Source organism: Lemur catta, chromosome 15, assembly GCF_020740605.2.
Source record: "Lemur catta isolate mLemCat1 chromosome 15, mLemCat1.pri, whole genome shotgun sequence".
Classification (NCBI taxonomy): Eukaryota; Metazoa; Chordata; class Mammalia; order Primates; family Lemuridae; genus Lemur; species Lemur catta.
Window position 1 is genome coordinate 28483742 of NC_059142.1, and position 13911 is coordinate 28497652.

The 13911-nt window shown below is 56.0% G+C and overlaps 1 protein-coding gene across 1 annotated transcript; it reads right to left on the minus strand.

Moving 5' to 3' along the window:
- Positions 1-72: 72 nt before the first annotated feature.
- On the minus strand, positions 73-11160 carry EPX (eosinophil peroxidase). Its single transcript, XM_045527001.1, is given in 16 exon segments — positions 73-607; positions 914-1095; positions 1098-1126; positions 1711-1723; positions 1725-1948; positions 4548-4718; positions 5142-5397; positions 5746-5906; positions 7372-7627; positions 7629-7691; positions 8845-9051; positions 9933-10062; positions 10166-10283; positions 10451-10626; positions 10863-10956; positions 11085-11160. Coding segments are annotated over 15 exon segments (2145 nt in total). The 3' UTR covers positions 73-607; positions 914-924.
- Positions 11161-13911: the final 2751 nt, after the last annotated feature.

The window sequence follows — 13911 nt, forward strand, 5'->3', positions numbered from 1 at the left end:
GGTCGGCATCTCATTGTCGGGGCCCCTAATGCCTCTGCCCTCCCCTTTCCTCCTTTCCCTACTCCAGAGTGTTGCTGTGGGCTCTCTTAAGTCAGCCCCAGGAGAGGCTTAGCGGTCAGTGCCAGCTCGCGACTTAGCAGTGCTCCTCTTAAACATGTGGAGCAAAGCATGGGACTGCAGCCACACCCCCCAGCCCAACACAGGCATGGCGGCCCCAAGCTCAGCAGTGCTTTATTGGGAGAAGCAGAGCGCACTGCCCAGCCGCAGGCTCGGGGGAGGATTGTGGGGTGGCCAGAGGCTGGGACTATGTGGTCTCCCAGTCAGGTGGGGGAGGGCTGGGCAACAAGAAAGGAGCTGGAATCCCTCTAGCTGGCTCTTGCCTGGGCCGTAAGTCCTTGCACCTGGCGCTGATTCATAACCTAAAACCTAAGAAGCTCCCAAGGCAGGGGAATCCACTGCTGCTAGGGGCACCAGCTGTCACTCCCGGCCAACTCTGAGGTGTAGCCAGCAAAAGCATCAGCAGGACACAGTTGCTCCAGAGGATGAAGGCAGCCTCATAGTCTTCCCCTTCCATATGTCTCCAAGGGTTGGAGCTTGGGATAGACTCCTGTGGAAACAGCAGACCTGGCTAAGTGAGGAATTTGCTGGATATCCAGAAGTGGAGCTGTATTAAGATATTAGTGACCAAGTTGAGGATAGTTGGGCACTTCCTAATTGGCCCCCAAAGTCCTAGGCCCTGGGATTGACTGTGGGCCCAAAAGCTAGAACACTGGAAAGACACTAGGGAGGAGTACCCTGTCCCTAGTGACAAGTTCTGTTCCACTTAGAGGCCTAGGAGGACTCAGCTACCCCATCCAGGGAAGGATGTGACAGCGTGACCCAGCCTGGCGCTGCTGGAGGGGCCTCCTCTTACCTGCAGAAGCCTTATGTGCCTCTCCAGGCTGACAGGTTCAACCTGGGGATACGGCTGCAGCTCACAAAGCCCCGGGGGTAGATGTTGGCCTTGAAGATGTCCCTTGAAACGGTGGTGATACCGGTATTGTCACATACAATTCGAGACAAGGAAATCTGGCTCAGGGCCTCGCGCTGTCTTCTGGTGAAAACACCCTTTTTCTGCCACCAGAACCTACCGGGTGGTCAAGAGAAGTGGGTGAAGGTTGGGGAGGAATCGCCTTATAATTAGCACCTGTTTTGTGCCAAGTGCTTTACATATGTTATTTCATTTAATTCTCACAAAATTCCTACAAGATAGGTATTATTTCCATTTTATAAAGGAAGAAACATGTTTAGTGGTTAAATAAATTGCCCAGTATAAAGTAATTTAAGTGGCCAGGGCTGGATTTGGACCCGGGCAAATACCAAATCCAAGTAAGGAGTCAGGTCTTGGATCACAAACTTATGGGAGGGAAACCAGATTTAGCCCTTTCTGGCCGTTGTCTGAAATCCACTAGCCTGGAACAGTGAGGCTGGCAAGTCTATCTCCTGGGTTTACGGTGAGTCCAGCTCAGGCAGTGTTAGCCTTGCCTGGGTCAGTGTGTTTTTCCTCTGACCCAGCTTTCGGGAGGAGCCTCCTGATCTCAGATCCTGTGAACTTGGAAGAAATGAAGCCAAAAGAACACTTTCCCCCATTGCTTTCCCATCTTGAAATGCTAGTGTTTTTCTGCTCTGCCTCTGGTGCAGATGTCTTTTAGGGTCGGGTCACTTACTCACCTGTCTCCGTCTCGGGCTCTTCTGAACTGGTTCTCAAAAAGACAGGCCAGAAGAGGCCCCACCCGCGCCCCTGGCAAAAGAGGCTCTGCGATGGCCCCAATCCAGATGTCAATGTTGTCAGGCGTCCCATACAGGTTCAGGAACTTCCTTGCCAAATCCTGGTTTTTCAGCACCCGGCTAAGCTGTGCCAGATTCCGGGGCTGGGAGAGCCCGCAGAAGCGCCTCCAAGCATTGTAGCCTGTAGGGGAAAGGGGAGAAGCACCTTCAGCCTCGCTGACCTCCTGGTGGCTTCTGCTTCTCTCCAAAGTTCTCTGAGACAAAGCTGTGGCCAGTCAATACTGGGTAGAACAAAAAGATCCCTACTGGCAGAAGAGGCCCCGAACCTTCCCAAGACCAGATTGCTGTCCTCTAATTTAAAATGTGAGTGGACAGTCATGCTTTGTGTACATCAGGCTGTATACATCAGGCTGAGGAGTGTGTCCTAACGTAAAAAGCTGTTGTAACCCAAGATTCATAACCGTAAATCTGATATATAATGATATTATTATTAGGCTCACGTGCATTAGTTAGGCACATATAAGACAGTACCCAGCATGTAAAAGACTTTCAATCAGGTTTGTAGAATGAATGAAAAAGCAAATGAATAAACCAAAAAATGAAGAGCATGGATAAAATTCAGAAAAGGACCACACACTGTATGATTCCATTTATAGGAGAGGTCCAGGATAGGCCAATATAGAGACACAAAGTATGTTAGCAGTTAGCAGGGGCTAAGGTGGGGTTAGGGAGTGACCTAATATAAGGTTTCTTTTGAGGCTGAGGATACTGTTTTGATATTAGATCATGGTGATGATTGCATAACTCTAAACACACTAAAATCATTGATTTTGTATACTTCATATGGTGAATTTTATGGTATATCACAATAAAGCTGTTTTTAAAAAGTTTTCAGGATGGGTGCGGTGGCTCACGCCTGTAATCCTAGCACTTTGGGAGGCCAAGGCAGGAGGATCACTTGAGGTCAGGAGTTCAAGACCAGCCTGAGCAAGAACAAGAAAGACCCTGTCTCTACTAAAAAATAGAAAAAATTAACCAGGAGTGGTGGTGCACACCTGTAGTCCCAGCTACTCAGGAGGCTGAGGCAGGAGGATCGCTTGAGCCTGGAAATTTGAGGTTGCAGTGAGCTATGATGACACCACTGCACTCTAGCTGAGGTGACAGAGTGAGACTGTCTCAAAAAAACGAAATGTTTTCAGAAACTTCCAAGGACCATCCATACTGATTTCTCAGCTATCAGGATCCCACATGGGGCCAAGCCACATAATATGGTGTGGACAATCATGGCAGGACATAGCTCTGCCTTGTCCTGAAGAAACACCAGCGCAACATCGTCCATTGAATTACAGCTTGCAAACGCCATCTGCCAGCGGAACAAGGAAAACCAGTGTTTTACCATTACTAAGCACTGTTGGATGAATCTCTCTCAGGAGCCTCACAGCACCTTTGGGAGGTACTTTTGTGGTATGTTAATTATATCTGATATATTTGCTGAAGTTGAGCAACCATGACTCTTCCAAGGTCATTGCACTATTAAGTAAGTTCAAACCAGGTTGTCCAATTCCAAATTTGGTGTTAGACTTGGGAGGGGATTAGAGGCGACTGCAAGAGCTAGCATCAGGATAAAATTCCTGGGATGGCTTGGAGGGAACAGGTATGGGGATGCAGAAGCTCAGTGTGTGGTAGCTTGGGTGGCTAGTGATCTCAGTTCTCCAGCAGGGGTGCCCACAGCTCTGGCGCTGTCAGAAACACCCAAGTTTAAGGAAGGAAAGAAATAGGTTTCTTGAGAGTCTGCTGTGTGCTGCTAGGCACTGCGTTAAGTGGGGTGGGCAGTAGGAAGTCCCCCCACTCCCCACGTGGCCAAGGATCAGCTGAGGAAGATGGGGCGTCAGGTTCTGTCTAGACAGGGAGGTGGGAGATGGGAAGGAGAGAGGAGCAAGGCAGTGGCCTGAGCCTTCCTTTAATGGGATTGAATGGGGGGAAGCAAGGAAAAATTGGGCAGGGCATGGTGGCTCACGCCTATAATCCTAGCACTTTGGGAGGCCAAAGCAGGAGGATCGTTTGAGGCCAGGAGTTTGAGATCAGCCTGGGCAACATAGCAAGACCCTGTCTCTAAAATAAATAAGTAAGAAAGAACTGTGGAATTTACTATTTCCTACTTATGTGACCTTGGGCAAATTAATAGCTGTCTCTGACCTTATTTCCTCATCTATAAATGGCTGTAATAACTGCTTCTCCAGGTCACTGGGAGGACAAAATAAGTTAATATACATGAAAATGCCTAGCAAGGTGCCTACTTTTTTGGCTTTCCTGGGATAAAGTCTTTGGTGCCCTCACCAAACAGCCAGTGCAAACTTAATTGTATTCCCCCTGTTCCCTGCCTCTAAGCTCTTGGCCTTTCTCCACTTAGAGCAAGGAGTGTTTCTGTAGCCCTGGAATTTTAGCCTTCCTCCTTGGAGCTTGCCAGGTTTTGGGGAATGGGGCAGTTCTTCCCTGCCTTTTAAATCTACTGCTTTCTCTACTTGGAAAGTCCTGATCTCCCGTTTTCAGCTCCTGTGCCCAAGTCCCAGTCCTGTGGTGAACCTAAAGCTGGAGACCCTCCAGCAGGTGGGAGAGCCTCGGCAGGATGGCCAGCAGGTGTTCCCAGGAGTGTGTTGTTGCATCGACCTTGGCCTTGCATGCCTCCGCACCACTGCACATCCTGCCACAGCCCCGGTCAGAAAGGAGGCGGCAGCCCCGGCCGGCGCGAAGCTGCGGGGAGAGGCAGGCAGCCCCCTCACCTGGAAGGCCGTGATCCCGGGAGCGTTGCATGTTGAGAGCCGCCAGGTCCAGCCCGATCCTCCTCACTTGCCGGAACAGCCGGTCCCGGAGCTCATCCACTAACATGGAATCTTGACGGTTCAGCTTGGCCGGGGTGGCCATGAGGCCGCGGAGGATGGGGTCGATGCCACCTGGTGGCGGGGAACGTGAGCAGCACAGATTGGACCAGCCTCAGGGAGCGGGTCATCACAGGATGCCAAGCTAGCCCAGAGCTAGACCAGCCAGTCGCTTACATTCCATAATATTTGTCAGGAAACAGAGACCTGGGGGACATGAAGGAGCTGCAGCTGGGAAGGAGAGAGGTCACCCCACTTCTTAAAGAGTGGAAGGTGAAGGCAAACTCCTTGCGGGTCTGACATCAGTCTCTGCCCCTTTTAGAAGTCCCAGGGGATGGGAGGCCTGTGACTGAGTGTCCTGCCTTGTCCCCACTGTCCTGGGGAGATTTTAGCAGTGGCCTCAGCGGCAGCCTGGCCTCCTGGCAGTCAGCCCAGCCCACCTGGGGAAGGCTGTGCCCCCCACCCTCACCCTCATTTGCCTCTGGAAAACCTGGTCACCTTCATACACGACTCGCCAGCTGGCAAAGAAGGCAGAGCTGAGAGGGACTTGCGAGTTGGGTGCCGAGGCCTGGTATCGGCTGTCCAAGCGGAACATGAAGGGCTGGAGCAAGGTGTGGCCGAAGCGGAAGGCCAGGGTGAAGACATTGGCCACGCGTGGGTCCACGTTGGAGCAGTACCCTCTGTAGGGCCCCAGGGTTCTCCTGGCCCGGGCCTTGCCCAGAACCAGGGGCAGAAAGTCTCGGTAGGTGATGATCTGGGAGAGAAGACAGGAGGAACATTGCCCCAGTGGCTGCACGTCCCACACCCTTGCCTTTGCAAAGGGCCACTCGGACGTATTATCATTGTCATCATGCCAAATATGGCAGTGTTAATTTTGCATTGGTAGATGGAGATGCTGAGTGACATGGACAGGATCACACAGTGAGTGAGTGGCAGAATCGGGGGTAGAGGTCAGATGTCAGGCACACCCCCAGTCACCCGGACCCAGCTAGCTTGAGGCGCATCCCCAAGGATGTGTTAAGGAAGGTGAGAGCCACATCCTCAGGTGGCTTCTCCGTGCCAGGCTGTCTTCTGAGGGATGCTGGGACCCAGGGCCCCCTACCTGGACCATGGCCCCCACAATCTTCCGAGCCTCGTTGTACAGTTTGTCTCCCGTCCACCGGGGGTTCAGGCGCCGCAGCTCAGTGGCCAAGCGGTTGTGCTCACGCACAAATAGGGTGTGCATGGCTGCCAGTTTGGGAGTTTCCGACGATCGGGAGTCACCTTGAAAACCCGAAGTTCAGAGTTACCACAGCCGTTTCCAGAGAAATGTCTTTCTGCTAAGGCAGACAGAGGGCTGGGGACTGCAGAAACGGGCTCCTGGGCCTCACTAGACTTCCATCTCCTCGGCTGTGCTGTGAGCGCCTATTTAACTGCCACCCTGGTCCCCCAACATGACAGGCCAGGAAGGGAGGACAGTGGGGTCTTCGTGGCTGCAGCAGGTTCAGGCTAGGTGGGAAAGCACAGGGCAGCTGCTGGTCTCAGGCAGGGAAACCTCTGCCCAAGACGACCAGATCCACAGCCCAGACCAGCTATGGTGGAGGGACCCGATGACTCCTAGAACCTTGACCTTGGGACTGTGGGCCCGCTTGTCCCATGCACTGCATCCATCTGCTTGTTCTCTACCAAAGGCTGTACCTTTTCTTGTCTTTGGACTTGGTGCCATGCTCCTCTCCCTGGGGAGCCAGAGGGAAAGAGAAAGAGGAGGGTCGTGCAGAGCCCTGTTCCTGCCCCAGACCTTCTATAGGCAGGGAAGGAAAGTAAATTCAGTCATTCGCTTGCTTTTAACCAAGCCCTTTTGCACAAGGCCTTATTTGGGCAGCTCTTCAGTAGATCGTCATGAAGGTACATGCTGCTCTTCCCAGGACACACAAATGTGCAGTCCTTAGACATGGGACGGAGCCGACCCCCTGTGAGGAGAGCAGTGGAAAGCCGTGGGCGGAGCAGAGACGGGAGCCACACTGGCTTGAGTCCCTAACGTGAACTCTGCCCTTTGAAACTCTGTGCTCTTGAGCACATTATTCCTCTTCCCTGGGTCTCAGTTTCTCATCCGTAAAACGAGAATGCCAATCCCCTCCTTTTAGGGCTGCTGGAAGGGTTAGGGATGGCACATTTAATATCTTAAATAACCAGAAGTGATTACCATTATTATTATAACCATGTACATGCAGGGAATTCAAATTATGCAGCCAAAAGAAGGGACCAGGCAACAGTGTCTGGCCACAGTGCGTGCGTGTGGAGGGGGCTGGGGGGACTAGGGAAATTTAGCCCAGCCTGGCAAAGGAATTTAGCCCAGAGAAAAAAATGCAGACGGAAATAACAGCTACTTTCAGGTAATTAAAGGGGCAGTTGCTGTGTGAAAGAGAGGCAGCCTCTCTGAGGTTCCAGAAACATGACTCGGAGCAACAGGTGGATAGTGGGTCAAAACAAGGGGGACCTTCCTAAAAGTCAGAGCTGCTTGGGGAGGGGCTGAAGTGCCACGTAGCTGGTGGGTCCCTTCTTGCTGGGGATGGTCAAGCAGTAATCTCGGCCACACACAGGGCTTGCAAAGTCCTTCCCCTTACAGATTCTGACTGTGCCTGATCCTGAGGTCCCCACCGTGTACCCTCCCTGCATCCACCCGGCTTCCCAATCTGGGACACAGGCACGGCTGTTCTCTGGGAAGACGCCACCTCTCCCCCAGTCTGACCTGCCAGGAAGCAGGGGATGCGCACGGAGCGGTTGGTGAGCAGACACGGGTCCTCACGCAGGTTGTCGAAGGGCAGCAGGGCCCGGCCGTTGTCGCGGAAGCGGGTGTTGACCGCCAGCAGCCCCAGGTAGTTGGTCTGGTCGCGGAGCCGCAGGGCCAGAGAGACCTCGCTGCCGTACACCATGCTGGCGTCCACGAAGGAGGTGAGCGCGTTGATCTGGTTTCGGACCGTGTTCCTGCTTTGGGGGCACGCGGGGGGCCGAGCGGAAGAAGGGGATGCAGTCATGCCGGTCCTTGATGCGGGGGTCGTTGGGTGGGATCTGAGATGAAAGAATGACACTGAGACCCCTCCATAGCAGGCCCACACCTCTTGGTCATCCCCCACCTCCCTCAAAACCTTGCTTAAAACTCGCCTCCTCCAGGGAGCCCTCCTCGCCTCACCCAGACTCGTGCCACTCACCCCTTTGGTCTGAGTGTCCCTAGCACTTTGTATCAGGGAGTTATCAAAGGTTAGAAATGAGTGAGGCCAGATCCTCATTTTACAGATGGGGAAACAGCCTCAGAGAGGGGACGTGGGAACTAGTTAGCGAGAGAGGCAGGTTGAGAACATAGTTCTGACATTCAGGCTTGTGCTCCTTTAATTCTGTTCAATTTGATGGGCCTTTTCTAAGCTCCTTTCTTGTTGGGTGCTTTGAAGACTATGAAGGTCAGAAAACCCAGTTAAGTTTGCAGGGAACTGGCGGTTCCATGAAACACACACACACACACACACACACACACACACACACACACAGAATTAAGTAACTCTAAACTGAAGTGGCATTTGCTATGCTTAACGTAAAAGCCAAATGCTAAAGGTGTAATAGGAAGATCTGGGAAGGCTCCCCAGAGGAGGGGTCCCCGAGCCAGGGCTTGAGGAATGGATAGGGTGACGACAGGCAGGGGCCAGCCAGGGACCTTACGTGTTATCCCTCACGAATGTCACCTGGCCTGTTAAGGGGGAGTGAATGTGTATGAGTGTGTGCGTGTGTGTCCCCTACGTCCCCAGCAGAAACTCTGCTCCCTGGATTCCACCTTTTCCTCCCTAGTGCCCACACCAGCCTTGCCTCCCAGCCCGAAGGACAGGACCCTGCTCACAGCCCAAGCCCACGAGTTGGTGAGAGCTGCAGGACCCTCGAAGGTTTCCAAAAGCAGAGGCCCCGAGGCCCCGCCTGTGGGAATCAGACCCATGGGCCAATGCCTGTCTCGAGCGCTTCCGCCTCCACGAAACTCCCTGGCAGACGGGCCCACCCCCTGCCCTCAGACCTGCACAGCACTAGAGCCTGTGCCCGGCTGTGTCTCCCGTGTCTCCGTCTCACACCTGAGCTCCACACACGGCTCCTTCAGGACGTTGCCTCAGTCTTCCCGACCCCCCGCCAGCCCCCTGCCTGGGAAGAGGGCCCACCAGGGGCCCGGGAGACTGGCCGAGGGTACCTTGATGGGAAAGCAAGGGGGCAGCTGGGCGCAGGTCCTCTCACAGTCAACGCCCGCAGTGAAGGCCACTCTGGCTGGGGACTCCGGGCTGAAGTCCAGATCGTGATCGATGAACTGGCCCCACTGCATGAACATGAGGGACCGGCCCCGGTCGGAGGTCAGCCTCTGGGTGGGGAAGCGCACGATCTGGTTGGAGACGGCCCGGACCTGGTGGGGAAATAACGTCAGCGTGGGGCCTGGGCTCCCAGCCCCGCAAGGTGTCGTGCCAACTGGGACTCAGGGGGCCGCAGCTGCCCCTGCTGGAGTTGACAGTCTCTCGTCCTCTTCCGCTCTCCCATCCCCTTGCCCCTTTGTCCCTGGAGAAGAAGCCACCTCCTGTTGTTGCTGTCACTCTGGGAGGATGGTCTCTGGTGTGGGCCCCGAGGGTTCCAGCAGGAAAGAGAAGGACAGGGGCAGGTGGGCTGGCTCGGGCCTCACCAGCTCTTGCAGAGGGGTAAACAGATCAAATTGATAGATCAATTCATAGACCAACAGGTAACCAGATGATGGCACCGATTCTTAGATGCGTGGGCTGGTTTCGAGGCAATGGATCATAAATATAGAGAGAACTGGATGGATGGATGGATGGATGGATCAGTAGAAGAAAAATTAATTAATAGATGTTAATAGATGGGTAGGTGATATATTGTTATATTGACATATGAATAGGAAATTGATGAGCCCATAAATGTGAAATAATATAGATCAGTAGACAGAACCAGATTCAGGTGTATAGCTCTTCATATTTAGTAAGATGCTTTGACACTAATTCTCTCAGAGAATAAAACCCCAATACTGTAAAGTTAGCATTAAGAGATCACATTCTGTATAGCTGTTTACACCAAATATTTTACTTAATATTCACACTAGCTCTATGAGGTAGGTTTTACTATTATTTTATAGATGAGGAAACAGACTCAGAAAACTGTTTTATTTGCTGGTCAGTGGGAGAGCCCGGGTTCGCGCCCTGTCTGGACGACTCCGGGCAGTGTTCTACTCCTGCATTTAAACGAGATCACACGTCCTCCACACCCCCAGCCCTGACTCACCAGAGGGAGGAGAAAGCCATTTCTCGTCCTGCTGGGGGTCCAGCCAAAGGGAAGTGACAGCCCATCCTCGTACCTGGCGGGCAGCCAGCGGGCCAAGGGCTGGTTGGAGGCCCCCAGCAAGGGTCTCTTCCTGCAGCAGGGGGTGGGTCAGGGTTAGCAAGCTCCGTATGGAGGGAGGGGGCGGGTGAGGGAAGGGAGGTGTCCCTGGGTCAGGTGCAGCCCCTGGCACCTACCTGTTGTTGCATCTCCCAGTGATGGTGCGGTACTTGTTGCTGCACTTCTCAGCCTGGTCCCGGAGAGCACAGCCGCTGGCCTGGGACAGCCGCTGCAGCTGGGCTTCCGTCAGCACATCTGGGGGCAGGGCAGGTGGGCAGGCCTGAGCTGGCCTGTTCCATACCTCCCGTCCCTTTACCTCTCTCCTCCCAGTACCCCAGGGCTGTGCTGCTGTCCCCCCACCCCAGCTTCTTTCCCCTCCCAGGACAGGGCAGGCCCCAGGGGCTCAGTGGGGAGCAGAGTACCAGTGACATTGAAGGGTCTGGACCACTGGTGTTGCAACTTCTTTTCCAACAGCCCCAAGGCCACATGCATATAATCCGCAGCCCGAACGACTGTCCTGGTGGTCGCTGCTGGTTGCTTGAAGTAGGACAGGAGGTCCATGGGGCTGGCCAAGCCGCTGCGAAGGCGCTGCTTTATGCTGCTCAGAAGACAAGTGAGGGCTGGGGGAGGGGTGCAGAGCTGCCAGCAGAGCCCCAGCCCAGTGGACAGTCAGGACAGGGCAAACAGATGAGGGTGGATGGGAGGGAGGCTCTCTACCAACGGCGGAGATCCCTCAGGGCTCAGGGGTGGGCGCTGGGTGCCATGACCTTGGCTGGAGCCCATCCCGCCTCATTGGCCCTCCCAGGCCCATGCAGCCCCCAGACCCAGGCCCACCTCCTCTGGGTCCGATTGTAGGCAGCATCCACCAGCAACTTGGCCTCTGCTATGCAGTCCTGGAGGACCGAGGTCTCCACTGCTCTGGGGGAGGCTGCTCAAGGGGGATGGGGACTTAGGGTTCAGGGGAGCCACAGACCCCCCCCCCAGACCCAAGCACATCCCCTCCATTCTCCTTCCCTCAGACCAGCCCTCCTCCCTGGCTGTCTAAGGGGCTATTACCTGGGGCAGTGCCCTCCCAGGGCTGGGCAAGGTTGAGTGTGGCTAGGACCCCTGCCAGGGCCAGGAGCAGCTGCATCCCTGCAATGAGACTTCCCCAGCTGGGGGAGCGAGCGACACCTCCGGCCTGCACAGAGGGCTGCTTGCCTGGAGGACCCACAGCCGACCTCTGACCTCCTCCTGCTCTTCTCTGGAAGTAGCTGGGGAGGGACGTTTATATCCCATCCTAGGCTGGGGGGAGGGCAGCTCTGGGCCCCAGAAGCCCAGCCTTTTGGGTGGGGTTTCTGGAACCTCCCTCTGGTTTTCAGGGGAGTTGTGAGACTGAAACACCCCCCCCCACCCCACCCCTTGCTGGGCTGGGGATGTTCTTCCCCCTACCCCCTCACTCCATCCCCACCCTCTACTGCTGAATCCACTGACGTGGGTGGCACCTGGGACACAGGTGTCACTGGATGAGTATTTGCTGGATGGCTGGGGAGCAGTGTGCCTCGGATGAGGACCGGGCCTGCCCTGCCACTGACTGGCTGCATGGCCTTGCACAAGTCCCTTCCCCTCTCCAGGCCTCAGTTTTCACATCCCTGAAGTGGGAGTTGAGCCAGATGATTGGAAAGGCTCCTCTCCTCCCCCGACAGGGCAGGACCTGGGTTGGGCTTACTGTCGTATCCCTGCATGCCCAGCGTGAGGCCTGGCATTTAGTAGGTGCTCAATAAGTGTTTACTGAATGAATGAATGAATGATGTGTGATCAAGGACTTGCCCCCCATACCCCTACCCCCACCAGCTCCCTCCAGGAGAGGGAGGCTGTGGCTGGGGCGGGGCCTGGCAGTGAAATGCCTCCTGGGGCCGTGTGGGGGACACAGAGAGGTGGCAGGGGTTGGGGTAAGACACCCCACAGAGCGAGCTGTGTGGCAGCAGGCCTCCATCGAAGCCGCGGGCCCACCATGGGCTCTATTCTTCCCCGGGAGTTGCTTCTTCAGTGCGCGTCAGTAGTAGGTTTACTCTGAGAAGTAGGTTTAAACTCTGAGTTCCTACTGGGCCTGATTAGGGGGTCACTTCTTCAGAGGTGACTTGCTGCAGTGGGCTCAGGGTGACTTGGGTTCGAATCCGGCTCTGTCACTAGCTACGTGACCTCCGCTGTGCCTCCGTGTCCACATCCCGAGTGTAGAAGGCGCCCCAGCCAGCCGTCCCCCACCAACACGCCTTTCCTCCTGCAGTTGCCACCGAGGGACCAGGGCCGCTCGTGGCTCAGCCTCTGCTCCTGACCCGCCCGGCCTTCCTGGAGAGCGCGTGCGCGTGCTCGGCTCTGGGGCTCGCTCCAGAATCGCCATCGCTGTGCCCGGCACCTGCCATGCCCCTTCTTCAGGTGGGCACGTCCGCTCCTTTCTCAGTGCAGACCCCGTACCTGCCAGGCTCCCAGCACGGCTGGTGCAAGTGGGCTTGTCTCTGCCCGCAACCTCCAGGCCCTACCTAAGCCCCGCCCGGCGCCCCCCGCCGCCCCGCTCCTGCAGCAATGCCACCAGCACGACGGTTGCTCTTGAAACAGCCACTTTGCTTCGGCAACCCCTTTCACAAGCTGCAGTTGATGGCGTGGCCCCTCCCGATCTTATCTTAAGCGGAGGCCCCTCTCCTGTGACAAGGGGGCCTGGGTGGAAGCCACCGTGTAGGAGCTGAAAGTGCACGGGGCTCCTTGCCGCGGCCTCACTGCGCGACTTGGGATAAGTCACACCACTCACTGGACCTCGGTTTCCAGCCTGTGAGATGGGACAGTGGCCCTCGTGGCGGAGAGAGGTCTTAGAGATCACAGAGTGCCCCTCAGCTCTCCTCACCTCCCCTGCCTTCAGGGAGCCCGAGGCCCCGGGTTGGGGTTGGGGCTGGTCGGGTGTATGTAACCCGGGTTGCCCTCCTTCCAGGGTCCCCGGCGCTCAAAGTCCCGCAAAGGGTCTCTAATTCTTCAGCAATAGTGAGTTGTGCAAGGGTTTGCCACAGCTGTGGGCTGCCGTGGGTCACTGGGACAATGACCCAGACCCAACCCTGCCATGTTGGCCGATTTCTTGGGGATTCCGGCCCGTCGACTGAGGAGGCCGCAGGCCGCGCAGGGCGGTTCCCGGAGGCACTGCTGGGGCTGGAGCAGAGGCCCAGCCTGCCACCCGGCTCTCCTGGGCTCTGGCCACCGGGTGCCCCTTCAAGCTGCTTTCTGCCGCCCTGCCGCAGGCCCCTGCCCCTAGGCTCCAGCCACCTTGCCCCCCCAGTACAAACCCCATCCAGGCAGCTCCTGATTCCGCAAGAAGCGCCCCCTTCCTCCTGGCTCTGTCTGGGAAGCCATCTCTGACCCACCCAGCAAGCAAGGCCGGGTCCCTAAGCCACAGCACTTAGTGCACGGGGGCTCTTAGGCCTGGGCCCCAATCCCAGGACTGTGATCCACTCGGGCAAGCTGCTCAGCCTCTGAGCCCTCCTCCCCACCGGGCGACGGAGGCATCACCAGGCCGCCTCGTCGACGCTGTGCCCGGCACACAGCAGGCACTCAACAGGGCTGTTGGCTAAACCTTCTTGTCCTGCCCTGTTGTTGCTTCCTTTATCCAGCTCACTAGAGGCTGTCCCTCAAGGGCAGTGATTGCCACCGGCGTGAAGGGTGGGGCAGTGGCTGCAAGGGCTTTGCGGGGCTGAGCAGCTGGAAGGGAGGCCTCCAAAGCTAGGGGTGTTCAGAGCCTGGCTCGGAGTCCTCATGCTCATGCCAGAGCGGGTGTGCCAGCTGCCAGGCTGGGGCCACTGGAGACTGAGTGAAAGGACAGGTTGGTGACGGAGTGATGGAGCCCCTGGAGGCCTGGGCTCCA